The sequence below is a fragment of the Cyrtonyx montezumae genome, unplaced genomic scaffold (assembly GCF_038088225.1).
Source record: "Cyrtonyx montezumae isolate F1298 unplaced genomic scaffold, pur_monq_1.0 scaffold_8, whole genome shotgun sequence".
Taxonomy (NCBI): domain Eukaryota; kingdom Metazoa; phylum Chordata; class Aves; order Galliformes; family Odontophoridae; genus Cyrtonyx; species Cyrtonyx montezumae.
Window position 1 is genome coordinate 113,339,420 of NW_027072089.1, and position 20,396 is coordinate 113,359,815.

At 38.7% G+C, this 20,396-nt stretch overlaps 1 protein-coding gene across 4 annotated transcripts in view; it reads left to right on the forward strand.

Annotated features, from left to right (window-relative positions):
- RAPGEF5 (Rap guanine nucleotide exchange factor 5) overlaps positions 1 to 20,396 on the forward strand; it is a 148,482-nt gene that overhangs the window by 103,588 nt on the left and 24,498 nt on the right. For all 4 annotated transcript variants that reach the window (XM_065753506.1, XM_065753507.1, XM_065753509.1 and 1 more), the window contains 7 exons: positions 10,462 to 10,540; positions 11,542 to 11,686; positions 12,580 to 12,677; positions 13,314 to 13,344; positions 14,284 to 14,362; positions 17,331 to 17,480; positions 19,877 to 19,974. In XM_065753506.1, coding sequence (XP_065609578.1) covers positions 10,462 to 10,540; positions 11,542 to 11,686; positions 12,580 to 12,677; positions 13,314 to 13,344; positions 14,284 to 14,362; positions 17,331 to 17,480; positions 19,877 to 19,974 — 680 coding nt within the window. The remainder of the gene's footprint in view (positions 1 to 10,461; positions 10,541 to 11,541; positions 11,687 to 12,579; positions 12,678 to 13,313; positions 13,345 to 14,283; positions 14,363 to 17,330; positions 17,481 to 19,876; positions 19,975 to 20,396) is intronic.

The window sequence follows — 20,396 nt, forward strand, 5'->3', positions numbered from 1 at the left end:
TCTTTTTCAAAACTGCAACGCTGAATGACCATGTATGCAAGCAGCCAGAGGTCGCTGCACAGCAGGTGCTGCTGCTGGGAATAAAACAGCCATGGAGGTATTATGATGCTCACGAGCAGCTGAATGTCGGATAACATCTGTTTGTCTTTTGTCTTAGTCCTGTATGATCTTTAAGGAGTGCAAGCAGGAACCTTTTCTTTTTCTTTCATTCTGCTGTCAGGACAAGGTTGTACTGACAAACCCTTTGGTTTGAAGTTGTTAGATGTTCTTAAAAAAACATGCTGCCTTGTATTGTAATTGTCAGTGATCAAAGGAGAAAAGCTGACTTTAATTACATGTTAACTAGTCACTGGAATGGTTTGAGTGTCTCGGCATGGCAAGTGCAATTTCAGGTTCATAATTTAGGCACATATATGTAATGTAGGTAAGTCTGCAATTATTGCAGCGTATTTCACCACCACCACCACCATGACATGTATGGGTTTTTTTGGAGCTCATTTGCCATGTGGGGAGGCAAGCCACAGCTGCCCAGTGGGTGCTCTGGGGTTTCATCCCGTGCGGATGTGTTAGGGAGGGGGAGGAAGGCAGGCAGCAGAAATGTGCGATGTTTGCAGCACATGCTTCAGTGCCACATGTAGTGGAGCTCACTGCTTAGCATATTTATGATAATTCGGGTCCCAGGGGCAGACAAGATTCTTCTTATATCTCCTTCCCCGGGCTGAAGCACAAAGAAATTTCCCCTTGCTTCTTTGTAGGGGAAAAATAATGGATCAAAGTTTCTTGCTAAACACTTTTCAAAATACACAGAGCAGATCTGTACATTTCTGTCCCTCCGGGGACCTAGTGCTCCAGTTGGTATGGAAAGCAGCTAGCAGTGGATGATGAGGGTAATGCTGCATGCTGAATCCAAGGCATTGAACAGACCTGCAGAGCTTGAGATATGGCATTTCTGTGTGTCATTTAGCTTGTCCTTTATCCAAAGGATGCTCCAGCATTTAAGTTGTTGTTATATTGTTCTTGTCACTGCAATCCACTGGACTGGATGTTGTCTGAATGCAGTGTTCTTTTGGGCCTGCCATTAGGCACTACTTAAAAAATTTGGGTGGCAGCAATTTTAAAATATTTTGCATATAAAGATGTTGGTCATTAAGATTTTTTAAATTATGGGAGTCAGCAACAGAAAAATTGGATTCTTGTTCTTAGAAACATCTCTGCAGTTTAAGTCCTGTTGAAGTATCTCAAGTTGGAGACCAGAAATAAAGAATGGGCAGTAAGAGGTGACAGTGTTCATTTATTTGTATAGGGTATCAGATCTGAGGGTTGCTGTTCCTAGGAGGTTTTCCAACTCAGCAAAGAGAAGAACGCATTGAACTTGAAACTTCGTTCTTCCTCAGTGCAATGAGTTTTAGACAGCAGAGATGAAAATAATGAAGATTAAGTACATTTTACTTTCTGTTAACTTTCTGAAAGTCAGATATTTCATCCAGTTTTAGCATTCCCTTTAAACTCAGGTGCATCCTGTGCCAGTGACCTTGGGAGAAGGCATGGGAGACTTACTGCACCCGTTGGGTACAACTGTGCTGGCAGGGTCAGGTGGTGCAGCATCTTCATTGCATTGCTGGTGAGTGCTGCCTGGGCAGGGCTGTGCTGCTTACAGGCAGTAGAAGGTCCTGTTGCCCCCCTGGAGCAGTGACAGCTCTCAGTGTCACCTGAACATGGTTGCATTTGGGATCTGGACTGGAGGGTACTACAACCCTTTGGGTACTTGGAGGTGGGGGTGTTGACAGGGATACAAAGAAGTCAAGGTAAAAGAAGAGAAAAAGAAGGAAGTTGCCCTGCGTTGGGATGGGGGTGATGGGCTGTGTGCCTGCTGGAGGTGTAGCACACACTGAGCTGTTACTGCTGAATGCCTATCTCCTCTGCCCCACAGGCAGCTAGCTGGCTGTGGACAGAGGGATGAAAGAGAACCATCAAATCTTTTATCTTCTGTCTTGCTGCTGCAGGCACTCCTGGCCTGGCTGGGTTATTATAAACGATTGATGGAAGGAGAGGGTGGTGTGTGTTTGTTGTTTTTTTTTTTTCTAAAGTACTTTGGGAGATTCCTGATGTGAAAAGGACTGGCTGCTTTCTGCAGCTAGGCTGCCCTGAGTACCTCGCACTTGAAATATCTAAATTTTCTGTCAATCAAAGATTCACTGCATGGAAAGCTTGGGTGTTTTACTTGCAATAGTCAAGGGCTTTTTTAACAAAAAGTAGCAATATCTTAGGGTAGCAGCTATGGGCACTATTTTTAATGCTTTAAAATGTATAAGGCATAGTGAATTCGTCCAATAACTTCAAGTAGGCCAGACTGTTATAGCTGCACATTAATCACTGCTCCATCCTACCTGGAGAAAAAAAAAGGAACAAAAAAAAAAAGAGCTTCAGATGTCTATGTGAAAAAATTAGTGCCTCATTAAAGGTAGACGAGTCTGACATTTGCTCTCTGCCTGTGGTTTCAGGGCTTTTTGTTCTTCTAACAAAATATGAAACGCTCCAGTATATGTGATGGCAGCAACTGGAATGCAACTTTAGGAGGATCTTTGACCTTACCAGACAGAATGTGTTTGATTCATTCTGCAGATGTTAAAACATTGCCAGATTTCTCTGGGAGATGACCTTAGAAATTATTCCTTCTGATTTTTGTGCTCTAATAAAAATTCTATTTGTACAGGTTAAATGTCTCACCCTTTTATATTTTCTTTTCCTAACCTAATGGCAGAAATAAATGTCTTGCTCTTTATTCCTTTGTGCATTGATTTCTCGGTGCTTCAGCGGCTAGATGACATAACTACTATAATTGTTTTAGTACATCAGCAGCAAATTATATATTGATGTTCCTTTTTTTTGTTGACCTTTCTTCTTCAGCATAATTTTTGGCTTTTGCTTCATGCTATGTCCATGGCAGCATAGCATTTTCAGAGCGTTTGATTTTAGATTAAGGGCTAATCCTGTGAGGTCCTGAGTGCCGTTGCCATCTGCTGAATGAATGCAGGGGAGATTTGGGACCACTCAGCACCCTCTCCGAAACAAGTGATATCTTGCTGGATCAGATATGGAATGATAGCATTTACTGTTGGTACTCAGAGACATCCTGACATTTTTAGTAAATTGCTGTGGAATTGCAGATTACTGAGAAACTTCTATTTCTGAAAGGAGTTGCCCTCAAATCGCTTTTCCATTTCTGCAGAACAAGCAATTTTCTGATTACTAGCTACAACTACTGGACATACATTTGCATTGCTGAAAGGTTTCAGAGCGTTGCATAGTATTACGTGAACCAGAAAGGCTCTGTGTAGCAGCCTTGAGGTGTGATTATAATTTTTCATGTTTTGTGGAAAGGAGTTAAGAGGAGTGACAAAGAATTTATCAAGCTTGGGAGCTTTCAGTGCTGAGAGGCAGGAAAAGTTGCAAATGCATTGCTGTAGCTCTCATCTAGTTTAATTTGAAGTCAGCAAGTGCATATTCAAAATAGCAAAAAAGTATCTATTCCCTACAGAACAGTAAGCAATCAGCATCCATTTTACTCAGGCACAGGGATCTCATCTGTCTGTTTGCCCAGCTGTAACCCTATCCCATAGGGCTGCTTTTATGCTTAATGAAATGCAAGTTTTAACTGTTTCTGAGCTCTGTGGCATTGCTAACCCTATCTACTAGTATTTTCCTTAAAGAATTCATTAAAAAAAAACCCCACAACTTGCTGATGCGTGTCTTGAATTCACAATCTACATCAGCATTATTAAGTCCAACTTGTTAATGTTTTTCAAATATACTCTGGGGGATGAGCCTCGCTCGTTGCTAAAGAAAAGTGGCTGGTCCTAAAGGTAAGGATGACACAGTGAACACAAATTAGAGCCAAACTTGAAGTTGCTGGTCATTTTTCAATTCACAGTGCTGCTTAATTCATTAACGTAGAGATGGCTGAAGCCAACCATATGTTCATACCATTGTCTTTGCCATAACTGCTAATGGGAAATGACACGCCTGAAGGGTTATAATTTTGTGGGCTTTTTTGTATGTTGTCACATCTTTCTCCCTCCATCCTCCCCAGAGCACCAAAGAAATTAATTCCTGCACAAAACCAGACTTTGCACTGATGTCTGAGAGATGTGTATGTAACCACCATTCACAGTTCATGTTGCTGGAGTTCCCACGCACCAAATACTTCATATTCAGGTTTTAACATGCTTGAGGGCAAAGGTGATCTTACAATCTCCTCTTATATCGTACATTTATTAGAATGAGAGGTAAACTGAGAGCATTTAGTGATTCCCTTGGTTTGGAGGGAAGATAGTTTGAAGAGTGACATTTTTAGTTCAGCACATGAGTTCTTTCCCTTCTACTTTGTTTGTCACATAATATATACATACTCAATATGAGTATATGACAACTGCTTTCTTTTTGCCTTCTTCATCCAGATTTGGCCTCCCCTAGAAAATCCTCAGGGAAAGCTGAATATCTACTTTGCATAAAGTGGAAAAAGGCTTTATCTATATTTTTGTGTAATCCGATTTAATACAAACCTAAAAAAACCTCAAATCTTTCTGTAATTCTGGCACAACCATTCACACCGGATTTGTAGAGTGCAAAGTGAAAAAGATTTGGATTCAGAATGATAATAAAATTTCTACAAAGCTCGATTAGTTCCTTTTCTTTACAGTTTAACTGATTTCACTACTACTGTCCTCTTTATCAACTGGCAGCATGTGATGTAGACAATCAGCAGATAAAGGAATACAGTCATATGCACAGAACCTGTATTCCTGTGCTCCCCTATACAAAGGAAGTTACATTCTATAGATCACATAAGAAAAAAATTGTGCATTGAATTTTGAAATCCTGTTGGCCTGCTTGATTTGCATAAATTTGCTTTTTCTTAATATTTAAATAAGCATTTAATGCCAAAAAGAAAAAAAGAGAATGGAAACAGAAATACTGTAGAGTGAGAATAGGATGCAAAACATTTTTTTTTTTTTTAAGATATGAGAGGAAAATAAGTGTTTCTTGTCATCTGAACAATTGGTTGGTGATGGAAGTGGGAGGACTGGTTTGGCTTATTTTTCACCTTTATTTTTTTGTTGTTAGCCATTGAGAAGCAGTAAGACAAGAACTATTTTGGGTGTTACAGTGTGATCAGAAATCCAGGACAAACTGGAATTTGTCTTCAAGTTATCTCTTCTTGTTGGTGTAAAGGGATTGATGACTCAGTGCTGGTATTAGGAGCAGTTATATCTGGCTAAGCTGGATGGGGTGTCTAATACTAGGAATAGAGCAGTAGGTGTACTCTGAACAGTTTGATCTATTGAACATGTAACACAAATATGTATACAACGTTGTTCTAGCTTTGGTGGTCTAAAGAGTATGATGCATGTGGGTACTAATAAGTAATGGATGTATGGTTTGAAAGGTAGTTAAGTGTGACTATTTGCAGCACTGGAATATTTCTCTGCTTATTTTCCTTCTTTCCTCATTCTATGTGATGGCCAAACTGAATGTTTACTTTCAAAAATCTCTCTAACAGATTAATTTAATAAAAATAATTTAACTTTTTTTTTCCTTTAACAAAGGCATTTTCTTTAGCTTAAGTCTTTTTCCGTATTTCTGTATAACAAGTTATTAATGTCACAGTGCTCCCTTGCTGCCTTGTACCACTGTGCTAGTTTAAGGGAACGTCCATATTTGAGAATAGCTCTCAGGTCTTGGACACAGTGATGACATAGAACGTATCTGTCCTGGTTAGTTAAAAATGTACAACACAAGGTGTCAGGTAGCTCTTCATTAATTTCTTTTCTAGGTGCTGGTAATTGATACCCTGCCTAGAGAAGACCGTGAAGGAGAGAGTAGTTTAACCACTGAGAAGTAAAATGTAGTGTGTAAACCCCTGTGACAATCCTATTCTATACTCCTGTCATTTAAAATTGTGCATATATAAAGATATGCCCTCATGTTGAGGACAAACTACAAAATATTTGAAGTTACTCCCTCAGAGAAAAGGGTTGTGATCTGATTAGGTAAGTGAGCACATGGAAAGCAGCAGGAAATCCTCTGGATTTTTAAAGTACTTGGTAATATGCAGTTTGGTGTTCATTTAAATATATGGTCATTTATTTTTTCTGATACTCCAGTTCCCTGTTCTCAGTCAAACATGCCCTTGTTGCGATTGGCTCCCATCACCATGCCCATGCAGTTCAGCTGCAGTTTCTCTTGTACATGCATTGCTGGGCCCTTCAGTTGCTGACTGAAAGCAAATGTTCCCTGGGAAAAGCAAGTATTTCCTGAGAAATCCTCATGCCTCAGAAATTCCATATATAAACAGTGTTCTTTCCATTTTTCACCCATTCTGCATGTATGTTGCAGAAGGACCCATACACTGCAGAAAGATTGGAAATGTAGTACTAACAGCTGTCAGTGAAGTTGGTGTCTACACTACTTTATTTCATCTGGGTGAAGGTTGAGCTCATGAGAAACTGCCTCAGCAGAAACTGACGTGAATTGATTAATAACAAAGAAACACAATGCTTGCTTTTTGTTATTTTTATGTCTACGATACGATACTGAGAGCACACGTTCAGTGCTGAGATTACTGCCTGAGGCTTCCCCTGAAGAGCTGCAGGAGCAGTAGTCCATTGAACTCATGCTGTTTCTGTTGCATGTCTTAATGAAGTTTAAAATGCTTGAAATTGTCTTTGGAATGAAATATTCCATAGCTGCCAGCTGACTATGTACTTCGTAATAATTGCTTAACCAAATAAAGGAAAACTGTGTAGAGTAAAGAAAAATTAGATTGATGGCTAAGAGAAAATGATTACATAAAAAATTCATGAAGAAGAGAAATTAAAAAATAACATCACAGTCTTCTGCATGAAGAAATACTTTTCCTCCATAGGAAGCATTTTTTCTTTGTCAACTATTACTGTATTTTTATTCTCCCTGAATGCTGTAAACACCAGAAAAACTTTTTCTATAAGAAGAATGGGGAAAGTGGCCACAAATTTATGCAGAAACTGGGACGTTAAATTTAAAAGCTGAGATATTCACCCCTATTGTGTATGACAATATGGTGCACTGTAAATAATGAATGATGACTGGAATTGCCTTTTTCCTCTCCCTCTCCCTCTCCCTCTCCCTCTCCCTCCCTTCCCATTTATTTTTATTTTTTTAGCTCTTAAGTCAACCAACACTAAACAGGAAAACCCAAAGACAGCTTCTAGTCAAAATTATTAAGAACTGTTATGCTTAAAACTCTAACTCATTGAAGTTTACTCCTCTAAGTGTCCATTAGTAGCCAGGGTGAATAATTTGCTGTAAATACATTGTCTCGTGTAGTCTTTCTCTCTATTTACAGATTGAGACCAGGAAATAGTTAATTGTGAGCACATCTTCAAAAGCATTTGGGAAGTGAGCATTTGTTTGTGTAGGACTAATTATTTTTAAGAATTAGTTCATATTCAGTTTTTGTCCACTTGTTATGGCATATAAAGCCATTCTGGAATTATATAACCTATGATGCATTGGAGAAGAAAACTTAGAGTGAACTACAATGATAAGTAGTACTTTGGGGAGTACATAAAAATTGTTAGAGACATTTTAAAATGTGAATATTACTATAAAGTCTTTAGGTGACTTTTGGCAATAGATACTAAATCTAGCAAAAACACTTTCATTGCTTACTTGCTAAAGCAGTTTAACAGATGTCTGGTGCTATTAATGGTCCACATGTATATTCTAGACCTTTTTTTCTTCAAAACATTCTGTTCGGGTATAAATTTCTAAACAAGTTTAGAGGCAATTTGTAGAGAACCAGTCCATATACATGCTACATGAAATTGTATTTAAGAGCTTTTCTTTTTAGCCTTTCCTTTCCATTTAAAATGAAAAACAAACAAAAATTTTTATCTTCACCTTTTTTTTTTTTTTTTTTTTTTTTTTTAAAGAATTGCATTAGTTACTGCAAAAAATGTTTAAGGAAAAAAATCAAGTCATAGTAAACCCAACCTTTCTTCCTATTCCAAAACTTAGGAATCCTGGAAGCATTTTAAGTAGACATCTGTTGATCGGGTGCCTATGATGGGCAAAGATGATCAAGTATTAAAAATAAACTTTTATATTGGTATTTTAACACCAGCTTGTATGATAGTTACTGTTTTGAACAATTGCAAAAGTTTATTGAGAGGCTTTACAGTTTTCTTTCAGCAAATACTTCATCTCTTTAATGAATGCATAGCTACATATTGCTGAACTAAGGTATCACCTAAGAAGAATAGAAAGTTTCAATGGAAATAATATAACTGTATCTTTGACTTGATGAGCACCTCTGCACATAGTTTGGTCAAGAACTAAAATAGGAGATTAGATGTGGTTGTTGGCTCCTAGAACTGCAGTTTCCAAATAAATGTTTGTGAAACCTCTAACTTTAATAGCTGCATTGTATTATCCCAAAGATGTGCTACAGAATGAACTGCTGACCTTCTGGATACAGAACAAGCTGTTCACAATGTTTTTTTCATTTGCAGAGACAAAATGTTCTCTTTATACAAAGATAACACTTCCCACAGTTTTAAAACAATGTCTGTGAAATAAAAAGAATTTAATTGTCTTATTTGTGAAAGCAACAGGCTTCAGCTGTGCCCCTTCAGATCAGGAGTCTTTCGACGCCAACTGTGCTAAAGTCACTGATTTAGCTGCCTTGCTTTTGTTAATGACAACAGAAGTGTTTTGAGTCCCATGCTGACAGGATGAGTTATCATTAGCTATCCATCCATGTGATATTCATATGATATCTGGCTTTGAATGATACATGGATGAATTTATTGCCGTTCTACACGTTGTCTGTGAAGTCGATTTACAGACAAGAAGGCCCAAGGTAGCTGCGACTGAAACTGGCCTAAATGGAGTTGTGAAATTACAGTCTTGTTCTGAAGAGCCTCTGGGATGCTCCCAGTTGCATACACATGCACTAACTGGACAAGATCAGGGACAAACTGTGAGGAGGCAAGGTTTGGGAAACGAGGGCACAACCTTATCTCTCTACTGTAAGGAGTGGTTTATCCTTCAGTCTTAGCAGCTGTAAGTCCACTGATGAGTCACTACTTAATTTGTAACAGTTACTAGTAACAGCTAACTAGTAACAACTAGTAATACTTCCAAGGTGTTTTTTGCTCTAAAGTACTTCAATTACATATCTATCAGTATATATATAACCAGAATTACTACTGTTGTCTGTTTTCTCGTTCTCGTTTGGTAAAGCAAAGTAATTGCATCATAAAGATTGTTTCATTGGTGAATGAAGTATGAGTTAATTCCTACATCACACATAATTTATGAGTAATTAAAATCAGAAGCCTAGTTGTGTGAGTTCAGGACAATGTGGGTTGGCACAGAGCTCTGCTCAGAGTGGGTCCAGTATGTCAAGGTGCTCAGGTCCTGCCTATGTGGGCTCTGAATAACCCTGGTACTGGAGTTTCTGCAGCCTACCTGAGCAACCTGTTTTGTTGACATCTTCACAAGGAAAAAAAATTATCTAGACAGTTTTTCCCTTATTGCGATCTCTGATGTTTGCCTGTGCCATTGTGTTGCCTCTGGGAAAGATCCAGCTTGGTCTTGCCTCTCTGTGTCATTGCGTTGTTGAAGGCCATCACAAAGTTTCCCTGAGAGCTCTCATCTTAGAGCAAACCATTTTTTTTTCAGCTTTTCCCCTTGCACCTGATGTGCGTGGTAAAGTTTTGGATAAACTCTAAAATTAGCATGGCATGGGAATGAGGAATAGGAAAACTGTGCTGAGATCTGAGTTGGCAGTGCTACTTTTCCTGACAGCCTGAGGTGCTCTGGTGCAGGAAGGATGTTCTCTCAGCTGATGCCTTTAGTTTTACTGATAGAAACCAAGTGGAAGAATATCAGGAGCAGAAAATAACTTCAACTAATGTAATGAATTAAACCAGAAAGTTAGTGATGCACACGAATCTTAATTAGCTAAACATTTGAGTATGCTTAGTTCTTGCTTCTCAAATGCTGTGCCTAGATGTTCACCACAGTACGTGGCAATCTCAGTTCTCTATTACTAGAAATTTCTATTCTGAAATTCTGAAACAGCTTACTGGTGGAAACATTGAGTGGCAGGAACCAACCAGATGAGCCAACCAGAATGTGATGTTTGTGATAAGAACTCATATTCATTCCTGAACTGCAGCTTATTTTGTGCTTAGTTCTGCTTGTTGGTTCATTGAGAATTGAGGATGTGCTTATTAAATAAGGATCTCATCTCTGCAGTGTGAATGTATTGTTAACTGTGCCAAACATAGTCTTCAAATCAGTGATATATTCTTCAGGCATTTTTTTCTGCTATGCATACTAACAGCAATAGGTACTGTCTTCATCCTCTCAAAAATATATTGTACCTTAGACTTTTATTGTTTTTCTCTGCAGAAACTCTCCTGGATGACTTCCTTCTCACATACACAGTCTTCATGACAACAGATGACTTGTGCCAGGCACTTCTGAGGCAATATCCTTTTGAGTGTTGTGTTAACACTTGTCACGTAGTGACACCTTGGTTTGTATATTGCCAGGCTTAACTCAACAACACTGCAAGCCTTAAAATGCTGTTTTTGTTGAAAGCTATATAAATCTTTCCAACTTTTACAAAACGATTTTTAAAATCAGGTTAAAACCTCTCAGGAACATAAATCTTAATTCTTAGAATACCTGTGTAATGCACTTCAGTAAAGACAAAAATATGAAGAATAGGTTTTCTACAATGTCTGCACCTTTTGTCATGTGATAGAGTCTATAACTCATTTTGTATTTCGAGTTATTTCTTTAAGCTGTAGAGTGTTGCTTGAATGAACTTGGAGCTATGAATTGAAACTTTTTTTTCTTTTTGTTGTGAATGTCATTTCACTTACTGAAAAACGAATAGTGAAGGGAAAGGAACAATGCATGATGTGAATATCTTCTATCATTTGCGGTTTCTTCTGTGTGAATAGAGGACAATAGTGGAAATTGATTTATTTTTTTTTCTTAATAGTGTTATTTCAGCTTATAGTGTGATTTGCACAGGGGAAAAGATACTGACTTCTGCTCTTTTTTTTTTTTGTCATTGTAATGATACATTCTCTTCTTTCATGCAGACGTTCATGGCATCTGTGTGCAGGACAAAGGGACAAAATTTAATTCCGTTTTCTACAGGAAGGATATGACTCAACATTGTATAATTCCTTTTAAACGGGTTTTACTTTTTATAGACTTTTCTCTCTAATCTAGAAAGGATAAAAGTTCTGTTGATAGTGAGCATGAACATTTCTGTTACTGAGCATTTCATTTCAGAAAGTTGATGAAGCTCCCAAAGCTTCAAACAGGATAAATATACATTTAAAACTGAACGCTGTTGTGAAAAAAAAATGTCTTTAATCGACAAACAAACAAAATGATTATAAAGTCTTCTTCGTTGCTGAATTTTCAAGCTTCAGTGAATTCTTGGTATTTATGTTCCTTAACTTACTGTACCTATTGTGCAAAGAACCATCAAGGGAAAGAAGATGACTCTGATGTTTCCTGCAGGAAACGAAAGGTCTTGCATTTGGTATCTCAATGGACTTCTCTCTACAAAGACTGGTTACATGAAGATGAGCATTTAAAACAATTTTTAAAGGTATTGCACCACTTCCTGATGCATTTCAGTGCTGTTTAATTACTATATAGTGTCTAAAAAGCTCCAGCAGCAAGAAGTATAAAACATCATTTTTCGTATTTAAATTTTGTCCTTGATATCTATCACAGAAAGTGATTTACATGTGTCTTTCCTTAATGCCTTAGAGGTAGTCGATTTGAATGTAAAATCTATAGTGTCTATTCGTTCAACATCTCTTTCAAATGCAAAACTTCTAAAACTACACACTGCCTAGAAAATGAAAAAAAAAAATAAATAGAAAGGTAAGAAGTAAAATGATGAATATGTGGAGGTTCCTTGAACACAATGCTCTTGGTCTTCCAGCACAGAGTCTAAATTCACTCCTAGTTGAGGATAGTCAGAAAATGCCTCCTCCAGAAAAAAAAAAGTAAGGTTTATTTATTTATTGGCTTAAATTTAAGAGTAAGTTGTTCTTTGTTTGTGAGAGTTATTGACTAGACTTAAAGATATGAGGAAGATAATTTCAAAAATCTAAATCAGATTAATCTGTGTTTACCATTTTGGATGAGGAATGATGGTGTGCTGTGTTCTCAAGCTTCAGAATGGATTCCTCTGAACTAACTTGGATTTTGTGCAACAGCTTGAGTGAAGTTTTATCTGTCTCTAGGCTAATGAGTATCAACATTTTGCTCATCCATTTGGTGTTGATGCAGAATGTTTTTTCTAAGAAAAACTGAGCATTGACTAGCCTGAAAATATAAATGGGTACATTCTGTGTTCGTGGATCTTGCAAAAAAAATTACAATGAAATTTTTTGCAGTATGCTAACGCCTGATTGATTTAGACGATTGTTGGGACAAGATTTATTTTTGAGTTATCAGATGATTGTATAAGGTATTTATTTTACTTTGTAGACAATATACCGGAATGTGTTAGATGATGTGTACGAATACCCCATTCTTGAGAAGGAGCTGAAAGAATTTCAGAAAATACTTGGGATGCATCGCCGTCAGTAAGTATTGATTATCTTTGTGATCAGATCTCATTTACTTAGAGTGCAATTTGTTTTTGTTGGCATCTTTCTGTAGTTCTGTAAAGATAAAGGGATGAGCGATACAAGTACTGTATTCCTTTTTGCAATTAATCTTTTCTTTAAAGTAGAGCTAGATTATTCCATTTTATCTGATATTTGTTGGGTAGTGTGAAATTTTGTGGAAAAACTGTCAAAATGTCACTCAGCAATCTCTGATTTAAGATGATGTGTCTTATCTTTCTCGTGCAATATTGAGCAGCAAACCTATTTCTCAGTGGTTGTGTCAGGGTTATTATTTTATTAATCTGAAGATATCTTTAAAGATATTCTCTTGGCACATTTTTCCAACAAATTGAATTTATTTCTATGGTTTGTCCTTTTGGGAACTGGAAAGACCGTGGCTGACACTGATACTGGTGTTCTCCAGGAGCCCCCAGACTTTTTTTCCTATACTGACTTCACAACTCCTAGGAAAGTTTTATGGTTGAGTGAAATGACCTCAACTTTCACTGAATGATCTCTATAGCTGTTCCATGGAGATTTTTTTTTTTACATAGAAAAAATTTCCTAATGTTTGGATTGAAATAATAATTTCTATTTTCCTTTTTGTTTCAGCACTGTAGATGAATATTCACCACACCGAAAGGTAAAACAAACCTTGTTTTTCTCATTGCTAGCTAACTTACAATCTTTCTTTCTTTCCCTCTCTCCACTTTCACCTCTTTTCTTGGCATTTCAATTGAAAGTGATGTGTGACCAAAAACATGACAGCATACATCAGTGAGGCTAGACCTGCAACATTGCTTAAGGAAGTTTTTTTTTTTCTGGCAGTGTCACCTGGATATCAGTTGGGTGAACTAACCTGCAGTGGCTGTGACAGTATTATCATTCTAACAACACGTCCTGAGATGTCAGTGTTGAATGTTTTGAATAACAGTGGCCTGGGAGCACGTCCTGCCTGGCTGGATAGATGCAGAAAACCTGGGCAAACCTGTCTGAGCACAGACATCAACTGCAGGTGTCAAGCAGACGAAGTAAAGGGGGATTTGTTGTGACAGGGCAGAGAAAGAGAACAAGAAAGAAGAACATGATTTATCTATTTAAGCAGAAGGAAAAGATGCTACTGGAGAACGTTGACATATGAATCGTGCAGGGCTGAACTGCTGACCTAGAGAAGTCTTCTGGGCTAAAGCATGTAAAAGGCTTAAAATGTTACAGTGGAAATACAGGAGGCAGAACATGAGATTGTAGTGAAATTGCTTAATAGGCTGACTGGTGCATAGGAAATGCATATTAGAAAAGTACGTAAGAAATGACCTCTGCACGTAACTACAAAGAACCTTGAGATGTGGATGCTGCTTGGCATAGGCACATCTCACTTCCTCAGAAATTCCCACCTTTACCATTATTTAGTAAGGCAACTCCCAGCTTACTGATGCAGGAAGGGTGGGTGGATTTCCTATACTGCAACCTTTTTGGCCAGATGTATGTGTTGAATGCTATATTTTATCAATTGGTGCCTCGTGAAGGGCAGGAATGCAGAGAGTCATTGTTGTTTTCTTTTTTCCTCTCCACTCCCTTGCAGAACAAAACCTTTTTCCAACAGTTTAGTCTGAAGGAGAACTGGCTGCAGCACAGAGGAACCATGAATGAAGCAGAAGAAAGTAAGTATGACTTAAGAATGGAAAAAACCTGGCACAATACTTTAAATGTCAGGGCAAACTTTTTTTTTTTTTTTTTTTTTTTTTCAGTAAGAGCTGCCTGTTAGGGTACAGTCTTCTTGCAGATGTGCAGCTTCTGAACAGGTCTCTGGGACCCCAAAAGAAGAGAGATTTAGCTGTGTGAAATTTCTTGTCTGCCTCCTGCTTTTGAAACGCCTCAGCAGTGGAGTGAGATCTCAGGCTTTCCACCTGCCCAGTTCCTCTGTGGCCCCATGACAGAGCTATGCTGCTCACAGAAACTATAAGACAGGGCAGGAATAGACTCCTGACCTAGATCCTGGGTGTGAGAGGTGAATGCACCTGTCGGGTTAAGTGGGGCAGGATCTACTAACTGAGAGCCTGTGTAGGTTGCCACAACAAAAACATTTCCGTGTGGCGGGTGAGATGCCACTATGCTTTAATGTCAACCATTTCATTTTTCCCTTCATTGCTGCTAAAGCAATGATGAAGTGAAGCTCTCACCCTGCCATAATGCCTGCAAGATGAAGGAGGCAGAGAGGAGAACAGCATGCACATCAGCAGAGAGCAGGCAGAAAGGCCTCCTCCCGGGACATCTTGCCCTTTAAACAGTATATCTTCTTTTCTTGATGGGAACAAAACTCCAAAAGTGATGGTTGAGTCTGGGTATTTTTAGTGCTCATTTGTGACACAGTAAGAACTGAGCTCCTGTAGTGACACATCTCTCCCTACACTATGTACTGCTGGTAGATAGATAGCCTCTTTCTGTGCCTGAAATTAAAGTTTATTTCAAGTTTAGGCTGACGAGGCTGCTTCTAAAAATTTCTGGATGAAAATGCCCGCACTCATTTTTCTTTTTAAAAGATCTGACACAGCTCATAGAGAGTGTACTGGTACAAGAGAGTGCACAGGCTGAATGGCCATGGGGACAGGAAAGGTTGGACTCAGCAAGGGCATAAATTGCTTTGCTCTCTCTTCTTGTGAGCATGAGCCATGGAACGTGCTGGGACTGAGAGAATGAAATAGAACACAGAAGGCTCGGGGGAGGAAAGGCAGATACCTGGGCATGATGGGGGGAAATGGGATGGGCTGTGGAGTGCTGCCAAGAGATGTGCTTATGGAGAATGGATTTGTCTAATGCCTCCTGTCCTCAGTGGTAGAGATCAGACTAGAAGCATTCTGCCTCCTAATGTGAGCATTTCCAGGGTGGCTTACAGCCCATGCCCATGTTTTCCTGTTTGTGTTCCCTCCTGCATTTCACTGAGCAGTTGTGTAGGCTCGTGGAAGGGATGACATGGCCCACGTCCATAGACAGATCAGGTAGGACATTTGAAAGGTGTGTTGTGGAGGGGGCTTTGGCATAATCACCATGATGGTTGTTGTCAAGAACGTGACCTGTAGGTTGGTTTAGTTTGGTGCTAAACAAAGGATATGTCAAGAGCCCAACTGTAAGTTAATATTTTCCTGTCACTTTCCTCTCCCAGATTACAGAAGTGGAGATTTAAAATAAATTCACTGCAGGCAAGTTGTGTTGTGCTTCGCATACAGAAGGGCAAATATTTATGTCAGATTTATTTATTTTCTTATTTAGAGAGCAGTTGATGTATCTGTTTTTTCACAAGTTATATGTATTCTGAAGAAAGATTCTGACACATGCTGAGCACCTGATTTACTGTCTGTCAGCACAGACAGGCTAAGAAAAAAATTATAAAATCAAATGGCTTTTCTTCCCCAAGGTTAAATGTTGAGTTCCTCCTTCCTTCTTATCTTCATATTTCTCTTCTACAACACAAAAAAAGAGATACTCAGTAAGATAGAGTTGTTAACCATTTCTGGCATGGTTACAGTTAATGACAGTGCCCTGAAGCTGTAAAGATTTGTAGGACAGGCAAGGAGCTATTGCTGGATATATCTGTCAATAAAAATACAGCATTTCTAGAGAAGAAAAGTGTTGTTTTATGCCATCACGGTAGCAACCTATCTGCAATAAGAAGTACAAAAGTAGAAGAAAATTGAAAGTTTAAGCACGGAAGTATGAAATCCAGAGTTGTGGTGATTCTCATTAGTAAGTGTCATTTTTGAAATATCTGTGCAAGTCTACAGCTCTGTTTCTTCTCTTTCAAGTATGACGCCAGCACATATTGTGTTAGAAATACATACTGTATTTCTAATAACTGGCTACAGCAAACTCAGCAAAAAGACTGCAGACCTAAAATTCTGGGAAGCAGAGTGAGCGAACCTCACTTCTGAAGGAGAAGTAAAATATTACATGAGCTTCCTGCAGCATTACTGATTGGCATCCCCCCCAGAGCCTAACCAGTTCTTGCACTTCAGTGGAAGTTATGAGCCAGGGAGTTTCTCCAAACTTTGTCATTTTATGTGTACTGCAAGTGACTCAGGATAGATTTGTCAGACCTGATTACACTGCACTGCCCTGTTCAGGCATCCTCTGCTGGTGCAAAAATGCCCTGGCGATGCATGTCACTAGGTGTCCAGACAGATAAGATAGTGGGAGTGGTTACAGAGCATGCTTCTTGAGCAGCATGCTATTCCAGGTAAAAGTGGAGGAGCAAAGCAGGTATGAGACACACTGAAAGAATGCTGATTTATCTGGTCCTAGAAGGTAAGGATAAAATATGACAACCACTAAGGCTGCAGTGAAGGTACACAGCAAAGGAATTTGTCTATGCTGAGTCCTCAGGATAGGAACTCTTAAATAGGTTTCCCTGAAATGTATCCATAGAGATACATTTGTTTGTCCCTGTCATTTCCCAGAGAGAAGAGGTTGGAAGTGGGGAAATGGTGATGTTTGAGCTCAGTTTCATGACACTTCTGGGCAGGGTGCAGGAGTGGCCTGTCTTGCAGTTGGGACTGAGGCTGCAAGGCTCTCCCCTGTTCGTGCAAGGTTCTCCCCTTTGGCAGTTACTGAGCCTGCCTTTCTTCTTTTGTGCAGTTTTCTGCCGCGTGTACATCACGGAGCACTCCTATGTCAGTGTGAAAGCTCAAGTAACCACTTCAGCACAGGAGATACTGAAGATTGTTGCAGAAAAGATCCAGTACCCAGAGGAGGAATTGGCTCTGGTGATCATCACGTTCTCTGGTGGTAAATAATCTTCCTTCATCCGACCACTCACCTCTTAGTGCAGCACATGAGAGAGGGTTGGGATTCTCTGGTGCAGGATACAGCTGTGGCCCACAGCTGGATGACCAGGGAACAATGAGAGCTGCTTCCCAGAGCCGTTTCCATGGAAACAGCTCATTCCTGAGGAACACTAGATGAGGCATTCCCTTGCTGGGAATGGACTGCAAAGGACTCTCCCTATCCATTGGTATTACAAGATTTTCTTTTTGCTCATGGATAAATCTTCAACTTTCACATCTTTCACATCAAATTAATTTAGAAAGTGCTGAGGAAAGATTTTCTTTTAAAATACAGAAGGGAAGAACAGCTTCTGAATATGTGGCTGTTTCCTTATTTACAGGATGGGTAGTGAATATTATCCATTAGAGGGAAGGGTGGCATATATTTGCACAGATTAGATACTGAGCATGACCTAGCAGTATTCTGTAAGAAAACTTGCTTATGACTGACGTTTTGTGCCTGTTAGTTTAATGTATCTTGTTTAACAGAGGAGGCTTATTTTCTTTTTCTGAGGATGATCAGAGTTGAGGGTAGGCTGATAGTAGGGAACTGCCAAGCTGTCAGGTCCTAAGATCTTTTGGTCAAGTTTGTTTTTGTGATACCTTTTTTTGGTTCTTACTGAAAATAAATCAATGTAACTATGTAGAAATGTAGAAAGGACAAGTGGGCCCACAAAGTAGGGGTAAGCCTTTAGAGCACCTGGGCCCTATTCTCAGCCAGCATTAGTGGATGTCAATCCTCTAAGGCAAAGGATGAGCCCTTAAATACACTTCACTTGTTCTTATATATTTGTCAGTGTAGTTGAATGAAATATAGACAAATGCTGAGTTGTTCTGCTTACATACCCAGTTCAGAAGTGGAAGGCCACATTTTCATTCCCACAAGGGGTCAAGTTTTGCTCTGCTAGCAGTAAATCTGGTGCTAACTGCTACTTATCTAAAGAGAACCAACAATTCACAAATAATGAAAAACAATATCATCTCTAAACTGCATTGTTTCCTGAGAAAGCCACAGAATAGAAATAATTGCCATTTGGATGTTCAATAAGAAATAATAATTAAAAAGCTGGTACAATAGATTTGTCATCTGTACATGACTATTGTAATTCCCAAAATGCTCTTTGGTTCTATTGACTGAATTAATTGGAAATAGAACAAGGGTGCTGAATTTGTGCTTATGAATTGTCACTTGTGCACAGTGTGCACTAATCAGCAGCCTGCCATGCTTTCTTTATTTTTTTCCTGTTTTTCTCTTTTGCGTGACTCAGAACTGTCATCTGCCATCCTCTTAGAGGGCAGCAGGATGAGCACTGAAGAACTTGTTTTTATTATGCACCTAAAATGAACAAGCGAGGTCTTTCTGTTCAAAATTATTTTGAAAAGACATACTGATAGTCAGCATGAATGTATCTGGTGTCAGTGTGAGCAAGGGAAATGGCAAAACTGAGTAGCTTCTAATGATACTTTGCCCTTGAATGCCTATTCCTACTCTTCCCTCCTGGGCCATTAACAGTCCAAGGTGGCTGTTAGCATGCTTGTAGTATTTTTTGGTCTACATTAATACAGTGATAGAAATCAAATCTAACATGTCAGCTCTCCAGAAGATTACTTGAAGCCCACAGGAAGAGGCAGTTTTCCTATGGCGTGGATGTTTTAGCTGTGTTTTGGGTTTTGTTTGTTTTTAACTTCACCTTTCTCTGATGCCTCGAAGATTGCCCATTGGAGGAAAAAAGTCCTTTCACCTTGCTGCTTGTCTGGCCAGTCCTGCTCTTTTGCTCAGATAGTTACTATATAAATTGCTATAGGTTTAGAGAAATTTCTCTACGTAAACAAATCAGCAAGGAGTTGAGTTTATCATTTTTTTCCACCCATTGCTATACTCAATGGGTTGAATGGTTACTGATGACATCTTGACCCCCGTTCTTTGCTGCCTGAGACACACAGCAGCTTTGTCACTTGAGGGTGAGACACATTACACTAACTAAAGGCGGTGTGCTTGTGGTAGATACATTGAGTTGAAATGAAATGTTCAATAACGCCTAGGAGGTTAGGCTAGAAAATTTAAAGGTTTATTTTTGTTCTTTCCTGTACTAAGTCCAAGTTGAAAGCATATATTTTTGTTTGTGCTGTAGTCCAACATCAGAGACATCTTACTTATATTGTTCTGAGTAGTGTGTAGATGATGAACCCATGCCTGGCATTGCATAAGGATTGTGTTTTATCCTGAGTTACGGTCGAAAAAGCTGACATGACTTTTCAAATATAACTGCAATGTTTTTCTCATATTTATACTACTATTCTTAAGAAACCTTATACTCCTTTTCTGAAGCTTCTGTGTTTTGTTTTCTATTTTTAAAGAAAAACATGAACTACAACCAAATGACTTGGCCATCTCAAAATCTTATGAGTCTTCCAGTCGTATGTTTGTCTACCGAAAAGACCTGACTGATTCTTTGGTAAGGATATGTATTTTATATTAACATTTTTGGTATGTCTGACTGAAGATCAAGGGCTTAATGTTCCTTTAAGAAGGTTTTCTCAATACACGATTTATTTTTTAGTTAGTGGAGCTTACTGAGCTGTTCTATACCTGGAAAAAAAATCTTACATTAACAGCAGTTATTTGACTGAGCAGTAATGGAATTTGTTCATCAATTTCAAATAGACCAAAGCTTCTGTGGAGCTTAAATCTTTCAATCTACGTCAGCCTGGAAAAGCTGGCTTGTGCTTGTACAGGACTGAGTGGGATGAGGATTACTTCAGAGCTCACATGGCTTTTCTTTCTTTTTTTTTTTTTTTTTTTTTTTTTTCCCTGTGTGCCTCTGCAATACTTAAAATGGCTGGTAGAGAATTATAGGAAGTGGTAAACTCTACATAA